This window comes from Vipera berus (assembly GCF_964194415.1).
Source record: "Vipera berus genome assembly, chromosome: 6".
Taxonomy (NCBI): Eukaryota; Metazoa; Chordata; class Lepidosauria; order Squamata; family Viperidae; genus Vipera; species Vipera berus.
The window spans coordinates 59759602-59778212 of NC_138208.1; the positions used below are offsets into that span (position 1 = coordinate 59759602).

At 37.2% G+C, this 18611-nt stretch overlaps 1 protein-coding gene across 1 annotated transcript in view; it reads right to left on the bottom strand.

The window, feature by feature from the left end:
* Window positions 1–18611, bottom strand: part of PLBD1 (phospholipase B domain containing 1) — a 38463-nt gene that overhangs the window by 6136 nt on the left and 13716 nt on the right. Inside the window, exons 2-8 of the mRNA XM_081331714.1 lie at window positions 17587–17806; window positions 15167–15250; window positions 14461–14599; window positions 9978–10139; window positions 3856–4000; window positions 322–522; window positions 59–199 (exon numbers count right to left, since the gene is read on the bottom strand). Coding sequence (XP_081187840.1) covers window positions 59–199; window positions 322–522; window positions 3856–4000; window positions 9978–10139; window positions 14461–14599; window positions 15167–15250; window positions 17587–17806 — 1092 coding nt within the window. The remainder of the gene's footprint in view (window positions 1–58; window positions 200–321; window positions 523–3855; window positions 4001–9977; window positions 10140–14460; window positions 14600–15166; window positions 15251–17586; window positions 17807–18611) is intronic.

Here is an 18611-nt window from a genome sequence, read left to right on the forward strand (position 1 = left end):
GTTATTTATCTTTGGCCCTCTCCCCTATTCCATTATTCCAAAACTCTTACATATTTACCATTACGAAGAACTTTTGTTTGATCTGAATATTTTACAAGTTTGGGGATCTGTTCAACGATATAAAGAGTCCCATCTTCAAGGCTTCTTTGTAATTTGATCTTTTTTGTGTCAAGTATCATATACTGGTTATTGTAGGTACCTAAAGAGCAGTGAGAAAATAGTTAAATCTTTACTGTGCACACACACACACACACACACACACACACACACACACACACACCCGAATCATGGGTGAAAAGATTCCCATTCAAATATACCAACCAGAATTTTCTTTTTCAAAGGTTTGGGCCCAGGTCTTTCCTGAATCTGCCATCATATTGGCAATACGGACTCTCTCCCATGCAAAGAGGCTCTCGGGTACCACTTGTTTAAGAAGAAAAAGGTTGTATACACTGTTTGTGGTCTGCAACATAATCAATCCACTGCCAAGTATGTAAAAGTCATCAAGGGAAACCAAAAGGCCTGAAACAAGAATTTTCAAAAAGTTTCTTATTCCAAAGGAAACCCTTCATAATTTTTTATTCTAATGCTTTATTTCCAGAATGAAGGAAATTAAATAGATAAAAACAAAGACTCTACAGCAACAGCAGCACCAGAATCAACTGATTATAAATGAAAGAAAACTAAATTCAGCTAAATAATATATTCAACAATGAGACTCTGGAAGTGGTGAACTTTTCCATACTGGAACTATCTGTGAAGAGATTAAAGTTTATCTGTCAACAATTGTTTCTAGAAATGTGGATTGGGCAGGACTGGACAAGTCTCCAAAGAGGCTTTTCTTGCAGTCTCTCCAACACAACACAATCAGGTAAAGACCTTCTTAGTGGTGTTATTTATATGGGAACATTCATTTGCACAACATGAATGTCCTTTCAATCAGAATAGAGCTGTGGAAGGGACCTTGGAGGTCTTGTAGTCCAACCGCCTGCTCAAACTGGAGACCCTATAGCAGTGATGGTGAACCTTTTAGAGACCGAGTGCTGAGCTCCCCTTCTATTCTTTTATCTAAGTCATTAATGAAAATATTGAAAATTGAAAATAGTGAAAATATTGAAGAGTTCTGGGCCTAAGATGGAGCCTTGTGGTACCCCACTGCTTACTTCTCTCCATGTGAATGTAGTACCCCTGGGGACTACTCACTGAGTACAGTTTGTCAGCCAGCTAGAGATCCATCTGGTGGTGATGTTGTCTATCCCACTTTTTTCTAGATAATTTGAAGATTACTGAGCCTAAGATGGAACTTTGTGGTACCCCAGTGCTTACTTCCCTCCATGTAGATGTAGTACCATTAAGGACGACTCGTACTGTCGTACGATTAATGTAGTACCCTTAAGTACGGTTTGTCAGCCAGTTAAAAATTCATCTGGTGGCAATGCTATCTATCCCACATTTTTCCAGTTTACCAAGAAGTAGGTTGTGCTACTTTGTTGAATGCCTTGCTGAAGTCTAAGCATACTATGTCCACAGCATTTCACTGGTCCACTAATTTAGCCACTCTATGAAAGAATGAAATAAGATTGGTTTGGCATGAACTCTTTTTAACAAATCTGTGCTGGCTACTAGTTATAACTTTATTTGTTTCTAGATGTTCATAGATCTGCTTTTTGATTATTTTTTCCAGTTTTTCCCCAAGTATTGATGTTAGGCTGACCGGCCTGTAAATTCCTGGGTCTGTTTCCCCCCCCCCCTTTTTTTTTGAAGATGGGAAGACATCAGCTCTTTTCCTCTCCTCTGGTAGTTCCCCACTGCTCCAATATATTTTTTAAAGAAATGGTACAATGGTTCTGACATAACATGTGCCAGCTCCTTCAGAATTCTGCAATGTAATCTATCCTGGTGATTTATATTCATCAAGGTCAGACAGGTGTTCTCTTACCATTTTCTTGCTTATTTTAATTTTTATTTCTAGTCTGCCTTTTTACAGTTATGTTTTTGTTACATTGGGCTATAGTTTTGTTTTTTGCATGAAGACTGATGCAAAGAATTTGTTAAGCAGCTCTGCTTTCTCTCTACTGCCTGTTACTTCCTTGCCATCTTCTTTCTCTAGTGGACCGACTGTTTCCCTGAACTTTTTCAAATGTTGAAAGAAACTTTTTTTTTAATTATCATTGAGTTTTGTTGCAAGTCTTTGTTCATTCTGAGCCTTTGTTTTCCTGACTTCATCTTTGCAGATTTGGGCTATCTGCTGATATTCTGCCTTAGTTATGTGTCCCTCTTTCCATTTTTTGTACTTCTCCTAGTATCTTTCCATCAGTTCATTCCAGTCATGAGTTTCATCCCACCAAGTTTCATTAATGGCAACTATATCATCTCTGCCTTCATATACTAATACTAATGTTTGTTCATATACTAATACTAATGTTTGTTCCCTAAATGTTGAGTGTTAGTTTATAGGTATTTGCAGTGCTTTTTTGTAAGAAAAAAGGTGCTGGAACTCACATTTTGTTAATCTTTTATTTATCTTTTGCACCACATGTCAGTTGTGTAACGAAACATAGTGGTCGTCGCCCACAGTAAGCACTCAGTGTGCAACCACACGACCAATCACAAGCTGAGCAGTGCCACAAGCTGAGCAGCTGGATGAAGTACGCATGCATTGGAGTTGACACACAAGCAGCCTACATGCACCATTTTAATGATTTTGCCGCCGACCTGCTGTGCTCGACAGGGTAACTCAAGTCCACATGGACCAAACATCAAATTTTCAAAAGTTACTTTTAAAACTTGGAAAATCTGTTAAAAAAGGTGCCGGAACTCCGTTCCAGTGAGTTCTATGACAAAAAAGCACTGGGTATTTGAGTCCTTTATGGCTCTTGGGTTTCTTATATCTCCTACTTTGTAACTGGGATTTCCATCTTTTTCATCACTCTCTACTTCATTCTGTTTTTCTTTTTATTTCTTCTTTCTCTTTACTCCCTACCTCCTTATATGATTCATTATCTAGTGGTTTTTGCTTGGAATTAGGTTCTAAAGGTCATGAATATTGGGGCACCTCCCCTCAATTTTTGTTTAAAGCCCTTTTGATAAGATGAGGCAGTCGCTTTCCAAATATATTCTTTCCAGTTCTTGTAAGGTCAGTCCATCCCTTGCCAGTAACCTTTCATCTAGATAATACAGACCATGATCCATGGACTTTCAACCCTAGGCATGTTAAAATCCTATGATTCTGTGTTAATTTTAACAAAATACATGTAGAATTATTCACAAGACCAGCCAAAAAAATGTACTCTCTTTCAGTCCATCTCATGGTTTGAGGAATGATTGCCACATGTGAACTATAGGGGTGAAGGAGGATTAAAGATGGATCTAACTATTCCTGTTTCATTTTGTGATACATACAGTCCTAACTTTCAGGATGGGAACACATTAGATAAAGGACTGCAATGCTGCATATTTGCCCCTAATTTCGACTCACCCTGGGAAAAGCTCTCCTTGCTTTTCACCTCACAAAAGACACCACAAAAATGATTTATTTTATTACTTAAGATTCAATTCTAATTTAGACATCTGTACAACTGAACTGTAACTGTCTTTGTGTTGTGTCCAAGTACTTTCATATTACATTATAACACTCTACAACACTCTTCTGAATGCAGTGCTGTTGAGCTATGTTGGTTTATCTTCATCTAGCATAGACAATGGAGGATGGTATACTCCAAATATGAATGGGGAGAAATTTGTTTGGTTTATGTCTCTAAGTTCAGTGTGTGCATAGAGATCCAACCTGGAAAAGGCTATAGCTTACAGACAAACAAAGAAACACATATGGCATGTTTCACTCATCTAAATTACCTGGATAACTGCTGAAAGAGGCACGTCCTGTCTTTGTCTGTGGGTCAGTAATTTTGAAGTCCCAGTGTTTATATATTCTCAAAGTGGCAGCATATGTGAACCAACTAGAATGAGCAAAATAGATATTCTCATATCCAGGGAGGACCTGAGAAAAAGAATGAATTAATTATCTATAAATAACAGACAAATCATTTTTGTTTTCCTTTTATGGAACTTAACATTTAAAAATCATATTATTAATCGTTGGTTAGTATTTTTTTTATTGAAAAGTTTTAAAATACATTTTATCTTTAACAATCCCCCCCTCCCCCTCCCCTACCTATCCCTCCCTACCCCTCCCCCCCTTTCCCCCCTCCCCCCCCCCGACTTCCCAGAGCTAAGTACAGGGTATAAAAACAAAGAACAATCATAAACATCCATATGCTACCAACAATAAATTCTTAAATCTATCACTCTCTAGCTCATATAAAATAACTACAAGCAATATTAATATTACATATAAAAAAAAGGAAAAAGAAAAAAAAGAAAGGAAGACTTATTCAAATGCTAAATGAAACTTTTTAGTCCCGTATTTCTTCTGGATATATTCAATCCATTTTTCCCACTCCATAATATAACGTTCTTGTGAATGATCTTTCAAATAAGCCGAAATCTTTGCCATTTCTGCCAGGTCAGAAACCTTTAAAGTCCATTCTTCTATAGTCGGCAGTTCCTCCTTCTTCCAATACTGACCTATTAAGAGTCTTGCTGCTGTAACTAAATTTAACATCAACTTAGTGTCCACAACAGTAGCATCTGTAATTATACCCAACAAAAAGAATTGCGGACAAAACTTTATCTTTTGCTTGAAGATATTCTGCATATTCCACCAAATTTTTATCCAAAAAGCCTTGACCTTTTTACAAGTCCACCATATGTGAAAATATGTTGCATCTTCACCACCACACCTCCAGCATTTTGGCTGATAGTTCGGATACATACTTGCAAGCTTTTTAGGATCTAAATGCCATCTATAAAACATTTTATAAAAGTTCTCTCTTAAGTTTTGAGCTTGTGTAAATTTTACGTTCCTCACTCAGATCTTTTCCCACGTGTCCATTGTAATAACTTCTTGGATGTTCTGGGCCCATTTTATCATACAGTCTTTAACCAGTTCTGTTTCTGAATCAATTTCTATCAATGCAAGATATATCCGTTTGATATGTGCTGGACCCTGATTTCTAATTTGCTTTATCAAATTTTCATCAGTCATTGCAAAACCAGTTTTCTGATCTTCTTTCCACCTGGCCCGTAGTTGAGTATATTGAAACCAGGTTTGAACAATCTTCTCATCTCGCAAGAAATTATACGATTTTAAACACCATACACTTCTTTCCAAGCTTAAAATCTCCTTATACGTAGTCACATCATGTTTAAAACCAACATTTATGTTTTCTATTGCGTGTTTTGGAATTGCCCACAATGGTATCTTACAGTCTAACTTGTATCTATACTTCTTCCAAACTCTCAACAATGCCTGTCTTAAAATATGCACTTTAAACACATTATCTACCTTCTTATCATACAACAAATACGCATGCCAGCCAAATAACAAGTCGTGGCCCTCAAGATTTAATAATCTCTCTTGTGTCAAATTAATCCAATCACTTATCCCTGCTAACGCAGCAGCTTCATAATATAATTTAAGATTGGGCATTTTAAGACCACCTCTTTCACGAGTATCCTGCATAATCTTAAGTTTAACTCGTGGCCTTTTCCCTGCCCAAACGAATTTATTGATACCCCGTTGCCATTCTTCCAAATTAGAATCTTTCTTAAGAACCGGTATCATTTGAAATAAGAATAAAAATTTAGGCAGGACATTCATTTTCACTGCTGCGATTCTTCCCAACAAAGACAATTGCAATTTTTCCCAACTCTCCATTTCTTTTTGAATTTTACCCCATAGTTTTTCATAGTTATTTTTATATAACTTTGTATTAGAGGGTGACAAAAACACCCCCAAATATTTGACCCTTTTAGCAATCTCAAATCCAGTTAATCCTTCTAAAAGAGCCTTTTGCGATACTGTCATATTTTTGGCCAGAATTTTAGTTTTTTGTGCATTAACTTTAAATCCAGAAACCCTCCCATATTGCATTATTATCTCCATCAGGTCCACAACAGAATTTTCTGGCTGGGTCACTGTAACAACCAGATCATCTGCGAACGCCCTCAATCTATAATCCTGATCTCTAATTTGAATACCCTTAATTTTTCCTGAGTTCCGAATTTTTATCAATAATATCTCCAATGTTAAAACAAATAATAAAGGTGATAACGGACACCCTTGTCTTGTGCCCTTCTCAATATTACATGCTTCAGTCAAACTATTGTTAACTATTATTCGGGCAGTTTGTTTTTGACATAATGCCCTAATTGGTTGCAAAAATTTATCCCCAAAATTCATTTTATCTAAAACTTTCATCAAAAATTGCCAATTCAATTGATCAAAAGCTTTTTCAGCATCTAAGAAAATTAGCGCCGCAGGGATCTGGTTGTTCCTTTCCAAAAACTCTAACACATCAACTATATGCCTCACATTATTTTTCATTTGCCTACCACTAATAAACCCAGTTTGATCCCCATGAATCACCTGTTGCAGAACCCTCATCAATCTGTTAGCCAACACCTTAGCAAATATTTTATAATCTGTATTTAGAAGTGATATCGGTCTATAATTTTTAACTTGAGTAGCATCTTGATCTTCCTTCGGAATCAAAGAGATAAAAGCAGTTCTCCAAGACGGAGGCACCTTTCCCCCACTCTGAATTGTCTGAAACAGTTCCTTTAACAGCTTTATCAACTCCATTTGTAAATTTTTATAGTAAACCGCAGTCAAACCATCCGTACCTGGCGCTTTATCCAACTTCAATTCCTTAATTGCTATAAGAATTTCTTCTTCTGTTATCAACTGGTTAATCTCCTCTTTTTGTGCTTGCGTAAGAACCGGGATGCTAGCATTCTCCAAATATACATCAATGTCTTTTTCATTAATCTTTTCCTTAGCATATAATTTAGAATAAAAATCCACAAAAGCTTCCTTGATAAGATCCTGTTGAAACACAACCTTTCCCTTATGTTCAATTTTATCTATATTAGAAGCCCTTTGCTTTTTCCTTAGTCTATAAGCTAGCCATCTACCTGGCTTATTAGCATTGCAAAAAGTATTATGTCTAGCAAACCGCAAGTTGGTTGCCACTTGATCAGCCATCAATTTATCGAATTGTCCTCTTAATAGCTTAATAACTTCCTTAGTCTTCACATCCAATGGGTTCAAAATTAAAACCTTTTCTTTTTCCCTAATTTCATTCTCCAGTTCTTTCCTTCTGGCTTCCAAAGTACGTCTGTATTTATTATTCATATATATTGGTTAGTATTTTTAATAGCCTGCATACAACTAGTGGTGTGAATTAAATATTAGTAGAAGAACTAGCTTTATACAATTTTGAAGGTGTTGCAAAAACTAAGGATTTAGAGAGAGACAAAAATGTGGGTTTTTTTTCCCTCCTGCTGCTATCCATTGGATAAGAATAAAAAAGAAAGGATGGAGGGCGGGCGGGCCCCCACTGTATTCAGCAAACCTATGGAACTGAGAAGTCATGAAAACTTTTCAAATTAGCTTTCTTAGCATGCCTTGCACAGAATTAGGACACCATCACTGGCGTGCTTGTGTGTGAAAATTGGCAAGATGGCAGATGCAATGGTGCAAACCAAACCCACCTCTTTTGTATGTGTGTGGTCTTATCTAACCTCAGGTGAAGATCTGTTCAAAAGAAAGGAATAGCAGTTGAAAAAGGCTGCCTACATGGTCCCTGATGATCATACACTTTCAAAGATAGGACTTGATGGCTGTTTACACCAAAGGATTTTATTGTACAGAGACTGTAATGGTATGTAAGAATGACTTTGAGACAGGAGAAGGAACATAGCTCAGGGAACCCAGCAGATAAGAGGCAGTTTAGCCTGCAGCAGGGATGTGGGTGTGGCAAGCATCTCAGAAGGGACCCTGCCTAATTTCTTGGACTGTAAAAGCAACCGGGGAGAAATGTACTTTCAGACTTGCAAGGTTCTGTTGATGTAATCTTACAATAAAGTGGAATTCATTCATCTGAACTTGCTTCCTTTCTGAACTGTCTTGCAAGGCTGTCAGAGACCCCTGGGAGCAGGCAATCTCAAATTTATCCAGATCATTAGCTATATCAGGTTTTAAAATGCTAAATAAAACCTTGAATTAAATTTGAAAGCCAATGAGTAACTAGTGTCATGGTTCCAATTAAGGAGGCAGATCAAAGAACACGGCATGATTATTTATTCCAAAAAAGTCTATAATAATTAGAACGGAGCAACAGCACTCATGGATGGATGCCAGAATCTGAATTCTCCTCCCTTTAACCCATCATATCATACAGATTCTCCCTCCCTTAATTACACATCATGAATCACATTCACCATTTAGTTTAACACACAAAGTTTCACTTCTCTTCTGAAGCACGCTCTTATCTTCTCAAAACATCCGGGTTGAATTCCTCCCGCGCTTTAGTGATTCAAAGCCAAACAGTTAAAGCAAAAGGCTGCCTCTTATATTGTCAGTGCAAAAACATATCAATGTTTGCAGCATTGACAACTAGTACAGCTCTTGCAGTGACGGTATTATCTGAGGAAAATAAGAAGCACCCATAAGACTCAAGCCACTGTATTCTGGACCTGCTGTAGCTTTCAAGTAGTTTTCAAAAAAAAAGCACCATGTAAATTGCATTACAATTGTTCAGTCGAGAAGTTACAGTGAACTGGTTTTCGTGATATGGGAATGTTTGGAATTGAGACATAAAATGGAATTATGTAAAGGCCTTCCTAGTCACAGCTGACACCTGCAAGCAGAAATGGACCCTCAATTTATGAACCTGTCCAGTCTAGAGGAGTGCAACCAGAACTATTAATTTATTTACTTTTTTAAGACCACCCATCTCATCATAATGGGTCTGGCTAGCCAACAACAATTAAAAATAATACAACCTAAATAGCATAACAACCAGTGCATATTCATCAGACAGGGTAAAACTAGAAGCAACATCAAAAACCAACATTGAAACAACCATTTTATGGGCATCTGAACCCCAAGAATTTAAAGAAATAGAATCTTAGGACTGAAGGAACCTTGGTGATCATCTAGTCCAGACATGTCAAACTCGCGACGTCACGTGATGTCACACGACGTATCGGGACTGTTTTGCTGGCAATGGGGTGGGTGGCAGTTTGACACCCCTGATCTAGTCCAACCCATTGCTCAGTGCAGGAATCTAGCTCCAAAACATTTGAAAAACAAATATATGTCTTAATTTCTTCAGTATATTCTACAGTGCCTGCCATTTAATTCCAATCTGCTAAAAATGCATCTAAAATTTATGGTTTCTCATGCTACCTAGTAATGTGTAAAACTTGGGTTTCCCTAATTTCATGTTGGATTCACATCCTGCATTAAATTGAAAAGCCTCTGATTAAATAGAATTAGGCTACTTTTAAGCTGTTGAAAGAGATGAATCAATGTTTGTGGGTTGGTGACTTCCTCCTTCCTAATTCAGCTGGTTACAGCAGTGCTCCTGAAAATCCAGGTAATGAGAATAATGGAAAATAAGCAGGTTGTGTTGACAATGCATTAATATTTGTACTGCTTGAGTTGTGCTGTAATCAGTTTCATCAGTCCTTGTAATCCTAAAATAAAATTTTAAAAAATGCTACTGCTCTCATGTCAGGGTAATGATTTAAAGGCTAACCAGCTGATGTAAGGTAAGGTGGATGATGCAATGATAGGAATGATTCAGCAGGGTCTGTGTCTGTGTCTGCAACCCTTTAAGAGAGTGAGTATAAAAGGGAGGGCTTTTGCTGGAATGTCTCTCTCTCTTGTACATTTCCTGCTGTAACTGCTGTGTGTTGGAGTTTGCTGTATTACCACATGTATGTATTTTGTTCCTAGTGTATATTGTAGATAGTGTAGATACACCATTTTTAATAGACCACTGTTTACTGTATTTACTTCTGGGTTATCTCAGGGCAATAAGACTGTGCATGCTCTGACATCTCACCTTGATTAAAGCTGAGCAATGACCCATATCCCATTGATATATCCTGGAAACATCTGGCATAGAACGAAAATAACTTTTTCTTAACTGTGAGTTTAAGGCAGGAATGAGGTCAAGTAGATCGCCAAGTGCATTTAGGAAACTAATTTCAAAGTCAGTGAGAGGCTGAAATCAAAAAGATAACAATATACATAAGATTCAGGTTTATCTACATGAGTTTATCTACATGACAGGCTTAAAGAATCCATGCCTAACCATGAAAACCTAAAGAGCAACAGCAGTGATGTTTTAGTTTAAACATTCATATTAAAATTAAAAAAATAGTAGTTCATAAAGAAAGTTCATAAAGGAAATTGGATCTAAAACTGATTTACCAGACATGCTTTATTCAGACAACTTTACTGATTAGTATCCTATTTAGAGATAACCAGATACAGGACAAAGGAATATTTGTTCCTTGATAAGATTATACAATGAGTGAGCAAGGGAATTTTTTTGATTCAGCCCCTGCAGATGTGAGGCTTCTGAGTAAAGAGTCAGAGTCCTTATCAGAAGATTCTGGTAGCTCAAAGTGCTCCATACAGGTAGTCCTTGAGCTTCCAAGTCACTGCCGCACAGGTGAGAGACAAACTGCCCTGTTTTGTTGCCTTAACAAGATTGCGCAGTGCTGCAGAAATGGAGCCTGCTCATTACATTTGCATGTCGCAATGGCCATAAAGTGTCTGGATCCTAGTAGGGTGGGAATCAGGCTTAAGGACACCTTAAGGACAGCAGGGTGCCATTGTGAGAGAGAAATTCTTGCAGAGACCCAGTGGGCGGGAGGAGGGAGAAGATAGTGGCACTGCAGCATCAATGCGGTTGATTGTAAGGGAGAATGAATATGGGGCATTGCAGCAGCCATAACTACAGGACTGGGTCATAATTAACTTTTGGGATACCACCATAATTTCAAACAACTGTTAAGCTATCAAGTGTAAGTCAAGGACTACCTGTATTCATTCCTTGATAGAGTTTCCATCATAGAAGAGCCAGAGAAAAATACAGTCCAGGGAAGGGGGGGGAGAGAGAACTTCCTGCCTGTTGCCTTGTCCCACATGCCCCAATACAAAAGCACTCAACAGGAGGTGGTGAGTTCTGTCATTCCCGATAGGCAGCAAGCGGGGCAAGCAACAACCAGAAGGCGGGAGAAAAAGAGGAGCTCACCCCTACATTGATGCCTTAGCACACCAGCTGAAGCAAGAGCTACAAACCAACGCATGGTTTGTGGCTCATCAGAAAGAGCTGACCATGAGGGAGGGGTTGGCATAGAAGGGGGATAAATTGTATATCCCAGACCACCTGCGACTGCAAGTCCTGCAACACAGCCATGATGCTACGCAGGCAGGCCACTTTGAGTTCCTGAAGACACTGCATCTTGCTAATCGTTAGTTCTGGTGGCAAAAGACGAAGAAAGACATCTATGTGGAGAGCTGTGTTGTTTGTGTGGCCAGCAAAAGATTACCAGAGAAGAGTCCAGGGCTGCTGCAGCAAGTGGCTGACCCAGCCAGACCGTGGAAGGAGATAGCCATGGACTTTATAGTGGAGCTACCGGAGAGTGGGGGGAGCACCATGATTTGGACTGTGATAGACCTGTTTTCCAAATAGGCCCACTTCATTGCCTGTACTGGCCTCCCCTCAGCCAAGAAACTAGCGAAGGTGTTTTTGCAATACATCTACCGACTGCATGGAGCACCTAAATGCATCATTTCAGATCATGGGGTCCAGTTTACTACTAGGTTCTGGAGAGAGTTTCTGAGGATGATTGGGTCCTCCCAGGGGCTCAGTTCTGCTTTTCATCCAAGTACAAATGGATCTGCAGAACAAGCTAATGCCATAGTGGAGCAGTACCTGCGCTGCTATGTCAATTACCAGCAAATGAACTGGGAAGAGTTGTTGCCATTTGCAGAAATGGCATATAACAATGCAGTACATAGTAGTACTGGTTTCACTCCTTTTAAGTTAGCAGCAGGGGTGGAATTCGTGCTAATGCTAGAGTGCCCATAGGAGCCTTCCTCCTCAAGCACCCTAAGCAATTGAATGGGTTTGTTCCAACGGGTCTAGAGTGATGCAAAGAAGGCTTTAGCTAAGACAGCTGAAAGTTAAAAAAACCAGGCAGTTAAGAAACAAGCTCCCCAGGAGACATTCCATATAGGGGATAAAGTGTATCTGTCTACAAAGTATCTTAAGCTGAGACAAAGTTGCGAGAAACTAGGGCCGAAGTACATAGGTCCTTTTCCCATAGTAAAAGTCATTAACCCAGTAAGAGTAGAGCTAAAACTACCAAGGTTGTTGGGCAAAGTGCACCCAGTATTCCATTGCAGCTTACTGAAGCCACACAAGGGATTAACACTGAGACCAGTAGGGACAGCGGCTCCACCCCAATAGTGGAAGAAGGGGAAATGCATTATGAGCTTGAGTGAATCCTCAATTCCAGAAACCACAAAGGGAAACTGCAGTACTTAATCCAATGGGAGGGTTACTCGATGTCAGAATCTAGATGGGTAAAAGCATAGCACATAAAATCGGATTGTTTGGTAAAACAATTTCACACCAAATACCCCCAGAAGCCAGGACCAATACAAAAGAAAGATAAGCATTGATGTGTATTCTTTTTGTTTTCCAAGTTCCCTTTCCTTCCAATGGGGCAACCTGTCAAGCTACGAAACCTACTGTCTTTAGAACTGCTGTATGCTTCTAGCTTGCCAACAGTACAGGAGGGAAAAAGGGGAGAATTTTGGGTCCACTGGTGCTACTTATCCACGTGAGAGCCAAAGCCATTGAACAGTTGTTTTGGTGAACTAAAGTTTCTTCTCATAATAATTACTGGAAAATATATTGGACAATGTGACCTGAACTGTCAGAGAGGGAAAGGAAAATTTCACTCTTTTAATTATCTGCTTCCCACCATTTTCTCAGAGCTAGCTTCTTTTCTATCGATTTGCTAATGCCTAATAAATGTAACATTAAAGAATGCAATGACTCTGGTGTTTTACTTCATTGGGCTTCTCAGCTGGAACTTGACATTAGGTAGGAGCCAGAGAGAATTTAATTCATTTGCCAATATTAAAATTGGAGAACAAACAAAATAGCTGGGTGTATACATATAAGTCTCCAAATATAACTACACATAATTATCCAAATAGTATTCAAATATCTTATTTTTGTTATTTTAAGAAATCTACCACCTTTAAATATATCATTTAAATACTTAAATCCAAATTCAACAATAAAACAGTACCTGGCTATCAATATAGCATAAAAATTACATATTATTATAAAATCTTTCAATATTAAAGAACAAATATGCTGCTTACTTTGTCCAATAGTTATCCAAAATATGAACAAACAAGTAGTCTTTTATTTGTCTAACTGGTTTCTATTTTCATTATTTGTAAAGAGTATAATTCAATACTGTTCTCATGATTTTGCCTGGCATAGTGGAAAAAAATGAAACAAACTACATATTTTAAAACTGGGTTTTTATGTATATTAACAAATAAGGCACTAAAAAGAGTACAGTCCTACTTACAAGATCAATGCAAAATGTATGCATTTGTTGGGGAAACACTGCCAGTATTTTGCATTGAACAATATTTCTGCCAGTGGCATCACTGGCAAATCATTCTTTATTTTGGTACAAATAAGGCTAAATTAAGGCTGGGGGGGCAGAGGGGGATATATGCTTATCAATACCATGAGGACAAAAAGGATAAGTATTTCCTTCTTTTGAATATGGATTATTAGCCCAACAGTTAATCTTAAATAAAAAATACAGGCAATTATTTGGGTTTACTTCTAGAACTTAAGTACATGCCAATAGTTTTCAACTGTTATGTTACATCTATTTCATAAAAAATGTTTTATTAACATTATATATAGAGTCAAGAAATACTTTTCTGTAAATCGCTTTCAGAAAAATTAATTCAAAGGGGATAAATGCTATTTTCACTTCAAATGATATTGACCCTGATTCCATTAGCCCCACACTCCATATTTTCTTGCAGTGCTGAGTCAAAGAAAGAAAATTTGTTTAGTTATTCATATCTTTACTGTCATGTTGTGCCTGAATATGGAAATAAAGGTGAAAGCTATTTGTATCCAATGAATTCTCCTCCTGCTAATTCACAATGGCAACATCCTGTTGGCTCTAGGAAGGTCACCCAGCCCATACAAAAATTAGACCAATAATGACAGCACCTTCCATGTGTGGTATAGCAACCGCAGAGAGACTTTCATCTTCCATCTAAGCTTCCTAAATGGTTAGAGAATTCTTAAGTAATGCTCCGCTATAATGCTGTACCAAGTTCTATATCAAATGGAACAGCTGTAACATAAAGGATGTTTTACATATTCAGTATAGAAAGCAGAAAGACTTGGTCTTAACTTGAACCTTAAACTAAACTCTATTTCCCTTTCTGAAAGTTAAAGACAACATATTGCTTCTTACTGTCCTTTTCTGCCGTTTAGCCCATTCCACGTTTCCCATGTACAGCCCATCCAGCTGAGCAATAACATAGCCTGCATTTCTCCAGAAGGGGTCATCCTTGTTATTTTTAATCTGTTGCCTGGTCCACTCATCTTGTTTCCTATATAGGAACAAATCTGAGTTTAAGATATATATATTATCAAAACTACTGAGATTTATATTTAAGGTTTGCTCTATTCTATGACTCAGTGGAACTTTCTTACAAATAAATATGTTTAGGATTATGTTGTCCTCAAGCTATTAAACAATTAAGTCACAGAACAAAGGGCAAACCATACTAATATATGTTCTTTTGTTAAAAAGTGACTATATCAAGTCTCCCTTCAACATGCGGCTTTGATAATTTCAAACATCACAGATGACTCTGCTAAATATAATGACCGCTAAACTGCTGGAGACCCTGTCAAAACCAAAAAGGCTTGTGGCATTTTGGAAATGTAGTAAATCAATTATGTCATAGCCTCTCCTTGTATCACATGCTTTAGCTTCAGTTCTTGCAGAGTCATGCTAATTCTGTTTGTCTGCTCCTCATTTAGTTATGTATTGCTGGAGCAAGTGGAATTTGCTTAGTAAAACATTCAATAACTGGGGATTGGTAAAGCCATATTATGGTACTTGTTTCATTGCTACTTATGAATGGAATCATTTTTGACAATAGAATACATACTGTATAAAATCTTTAACTTTTTGTTCAATGATGACATTCTTAATCATCACAGGAAAGAGATTTGCAAAATGGTCACTCATATGCCTGAAAGAAATATGCAGGAAATATTTAGTCCACTTGTTTTGCCTTTCCAATAAGAATATACTGTATAATATACAAATTTGATGCATTTTACTTAACTTGTATCTTTAGTACAGCAACAGTTGTGACATTCCAATATAAAGAATAAGAAAAACTGCACATAATTTCATTCTGTATGTGAAATAACAATAAGCAGGTTTCCCACCCTACTCACAGTAATCCTAATTAAAACTATATATATATATATATATATATATATATATATATATATATATATATATATATATATATATATATATATATATATATATATATATATATATATATATATATATATATATATATATATATGTTATTTTTATAAGATTTTCCTAAATTACCTTGCATCTTGGTTTGCCTACTCTAAATTATAGGCAAAACAACAAACCATAGAGATAAAAAAATTGAAGAATGAATTCAGAGAATAAAAATAATCTGGAAAGAACTCCATATGGATTTTCATAGTTTGCTCATAGCAAACTCTTTGTCTTCCAAAGGACTTACAGAGGTTTATGAGTAGATTTGCAGATTGAAAGTAGTTGTGTGTTGTCAGTAAAATAGTTACTATTCTCTTTACAACATATGTGTACGATATAATTAAATTAAATGCAGATAATATAACTTTTTCCTTTGTGTTTGTTTCATATGCATTTCCCTCTCCCATGTTAATAATTACTGATATATTTTGCAGGGGAGTGAGGGTGTAGAGAAGGATTTGGGGGCCAGCATGCAGCCTGGGGTCAAAGTGCATCATTGACTTAAAAGTCAGATATCTGAAATAATAGATTTGTACAAAATTGTGGGAGTTGAAAGCCATATATCTTAAATATGCCATGGTTAGGAAACAGTGTAATAGACTGTACTAGATTGCAATGACATTTCAGTAGGAGACTATTTGCCACATTACTGGGTTATTTTTTTTAATTATTGTAATTTAAATAGTATTTTCTTGCATTACACTGGTATTACTGGAGATAAGAAAATGCACTCTCTCCTTTGAGCATGCACCCTTGACAAAAAGAGAAGCAAGCTTTGGATGAAATATCACATGCAGCCTGGACTAGTGGCATGCAATACCAACACTATATTGTGACAATTTTGACTTTTAAAAAATGCTCTGAGAGTACTGTGATATTTCATGGTACCATTTCATTGAAAGAGCACTAACCAAGTCTTTCTAAAGAAGAGGAAAAGGTGCAAGCATCAGCATACAAGTAGTCTTTTTATATTTGTGAGAGGGAGAAAGAGAAACTCAAAATTTTGTAATGTGAAGGTGATTTCAATATTATCTAAGACCACTAGATCTCCAACTGAAACGTTTTTGTAACTTAAATAATTTATTTTTCTGATTATCAGTGTTCCCCTTAATTCATTACAAAACCTGTGCTAACCTAAAATAATGTCCTCCAATATGTCTATGGATATTCTCAATCATCCAGGTCAGGGTTGTTCCAAAGGTGCTTTTTCTGAAAAGCAACTGGACTTTTTTTGGTGTTTTCCTTTGAAAACATTTTGCTTCTCATCCAAGAAGCTTCTTCAGTTCTAACATTCTAACAGTTCTAACAATTATAATTGAAGAAGCTTCTTGAATGAGAAGCAAAATATTTTCAAAGGGAAAAAAATCAAGAAAGTCCAGTTGCCTTTTGGGAAAAGCACTTCTAGGTCCTCCACCGTGGTGCCCTTCAAATTTTGGACCTCAAATTCCCAACCTGTAAATCTAGAATAGCCTAAGTTTAGGGATGTTTAGGCAAGACATCACTTGCCTTAATGTCTTATTAAGTTACAATTCACAAGAGGAAGAGAAGCACAATCAAATTTGCAAGATTTTGTTATGGTAGCCAGTCTTAATAAAGGTAGTTTTAGGCTTCCATAGAATTTGTTTCTGGCCTGGTCCACATCATAGACAATAGTTGTCTAATGTCCAGGAGATGAATTTTTCCTTAATATGTACTGTATTAAAAGTAACTATTACAAGTAACTAAGCTACTTCTTTCACATGCACAGTCTCCCATCCTATTTCTTACTGTCGTAATCATGGCTTGCCACAATATCTAAATTGTTTACAATTAATGTGGTTTCTCTATCATTTTTGTCCAAGGCAAAATAAGAAACCATGGCTCAAAATGGATTTATGTCTCTATTTTGGAGGCACGTTTGGTCAAGTAGAATATTTTGGAACTTGTGAATACAGCTAACTAAGTAACAAGGGAGTGTATTTTTTTTCCAAAACTCCAAAAAGTCCAACCCTCATTTTAGATCATCAGTTAAGCAATGTCAATTTAGTTTACCAAACTACTTACGAAGCAGTGAGGTAGCCTTCCAAGAAACCTGCAGCATACATGAGTATTTCATTGCTTATGCGCTGGTTACCATAGCCTGCTTTGATCTCAAGAATCCCCCATCCAGTAGATTGTATAGTGTCATTATAATAGCCATAAGCGTCGCCATTCTTGTCTAATACATCCTTAATTTGGAAAGATTTTTCAGCTTCCAACCAATATACAGTAGCATAGTGGATATCTGTAAGGATACAAAGAAGTTCATTGGAAAATCAGAATATAGTATTAAAAACTCCAATTCCTTGATTATGAAAAAATTATAAAGAGGAAGATGGGTGGAAGATATTCTTTTCTCAGTCATTGTTTGTAGTTAGAAACCTGTTTCCTTCCATGCAACATTCTAGTCGCTTGTCTTGACCTTGCAGCTTAACACAGGATGGTTACATCCTTATTTAATCTTAAATCACTCATATAAACAATACAGGATGCATTCCAGTCAGATGGAAAGTCACCATTATAGTTCACCTACCTAAAAAGATGAACCAAAAAACTATATACCAATAAGTCTTATTGGAATCGTGGCTAAACTTTTTGATAAGGCAGCAACCCTATTTCCAGTAATCAGGTCCCTCCTGGGTAAGGAAGAGCTAAGGAAGCCCGTGCAAGGTCACTTTGAGGAATATTCTTGGATATTCTTGGCATGTGTAAGATAAAGTTGTTTGACTTTGCTCAGAGTTAGACTGTGGCTGGGAGACCCCATGGAAGTGATGGAAGCAAGTCTGAGTCATGTTATCTGGTAAGAATTTGAGTCAGTTGCGCTTGAGGAAATGGATAGGTTCCTGGGGGCTATGAGCTCAGTCACTTGTGTTCTGGATCCATGCTCCTCCTGGCTGGTGAAGGCCTCCCAGGAGATGGCATGTGATCCAAGCAGTGATTAATAGATCTTTGCAAGATGGGATGGTACCACTTGCCCCCAAAGAGGCAGTGGCATGCACCCTTCTCAAGAGGCCATCCTTGGACCCCATAGTATTGGACAACTTCAATAA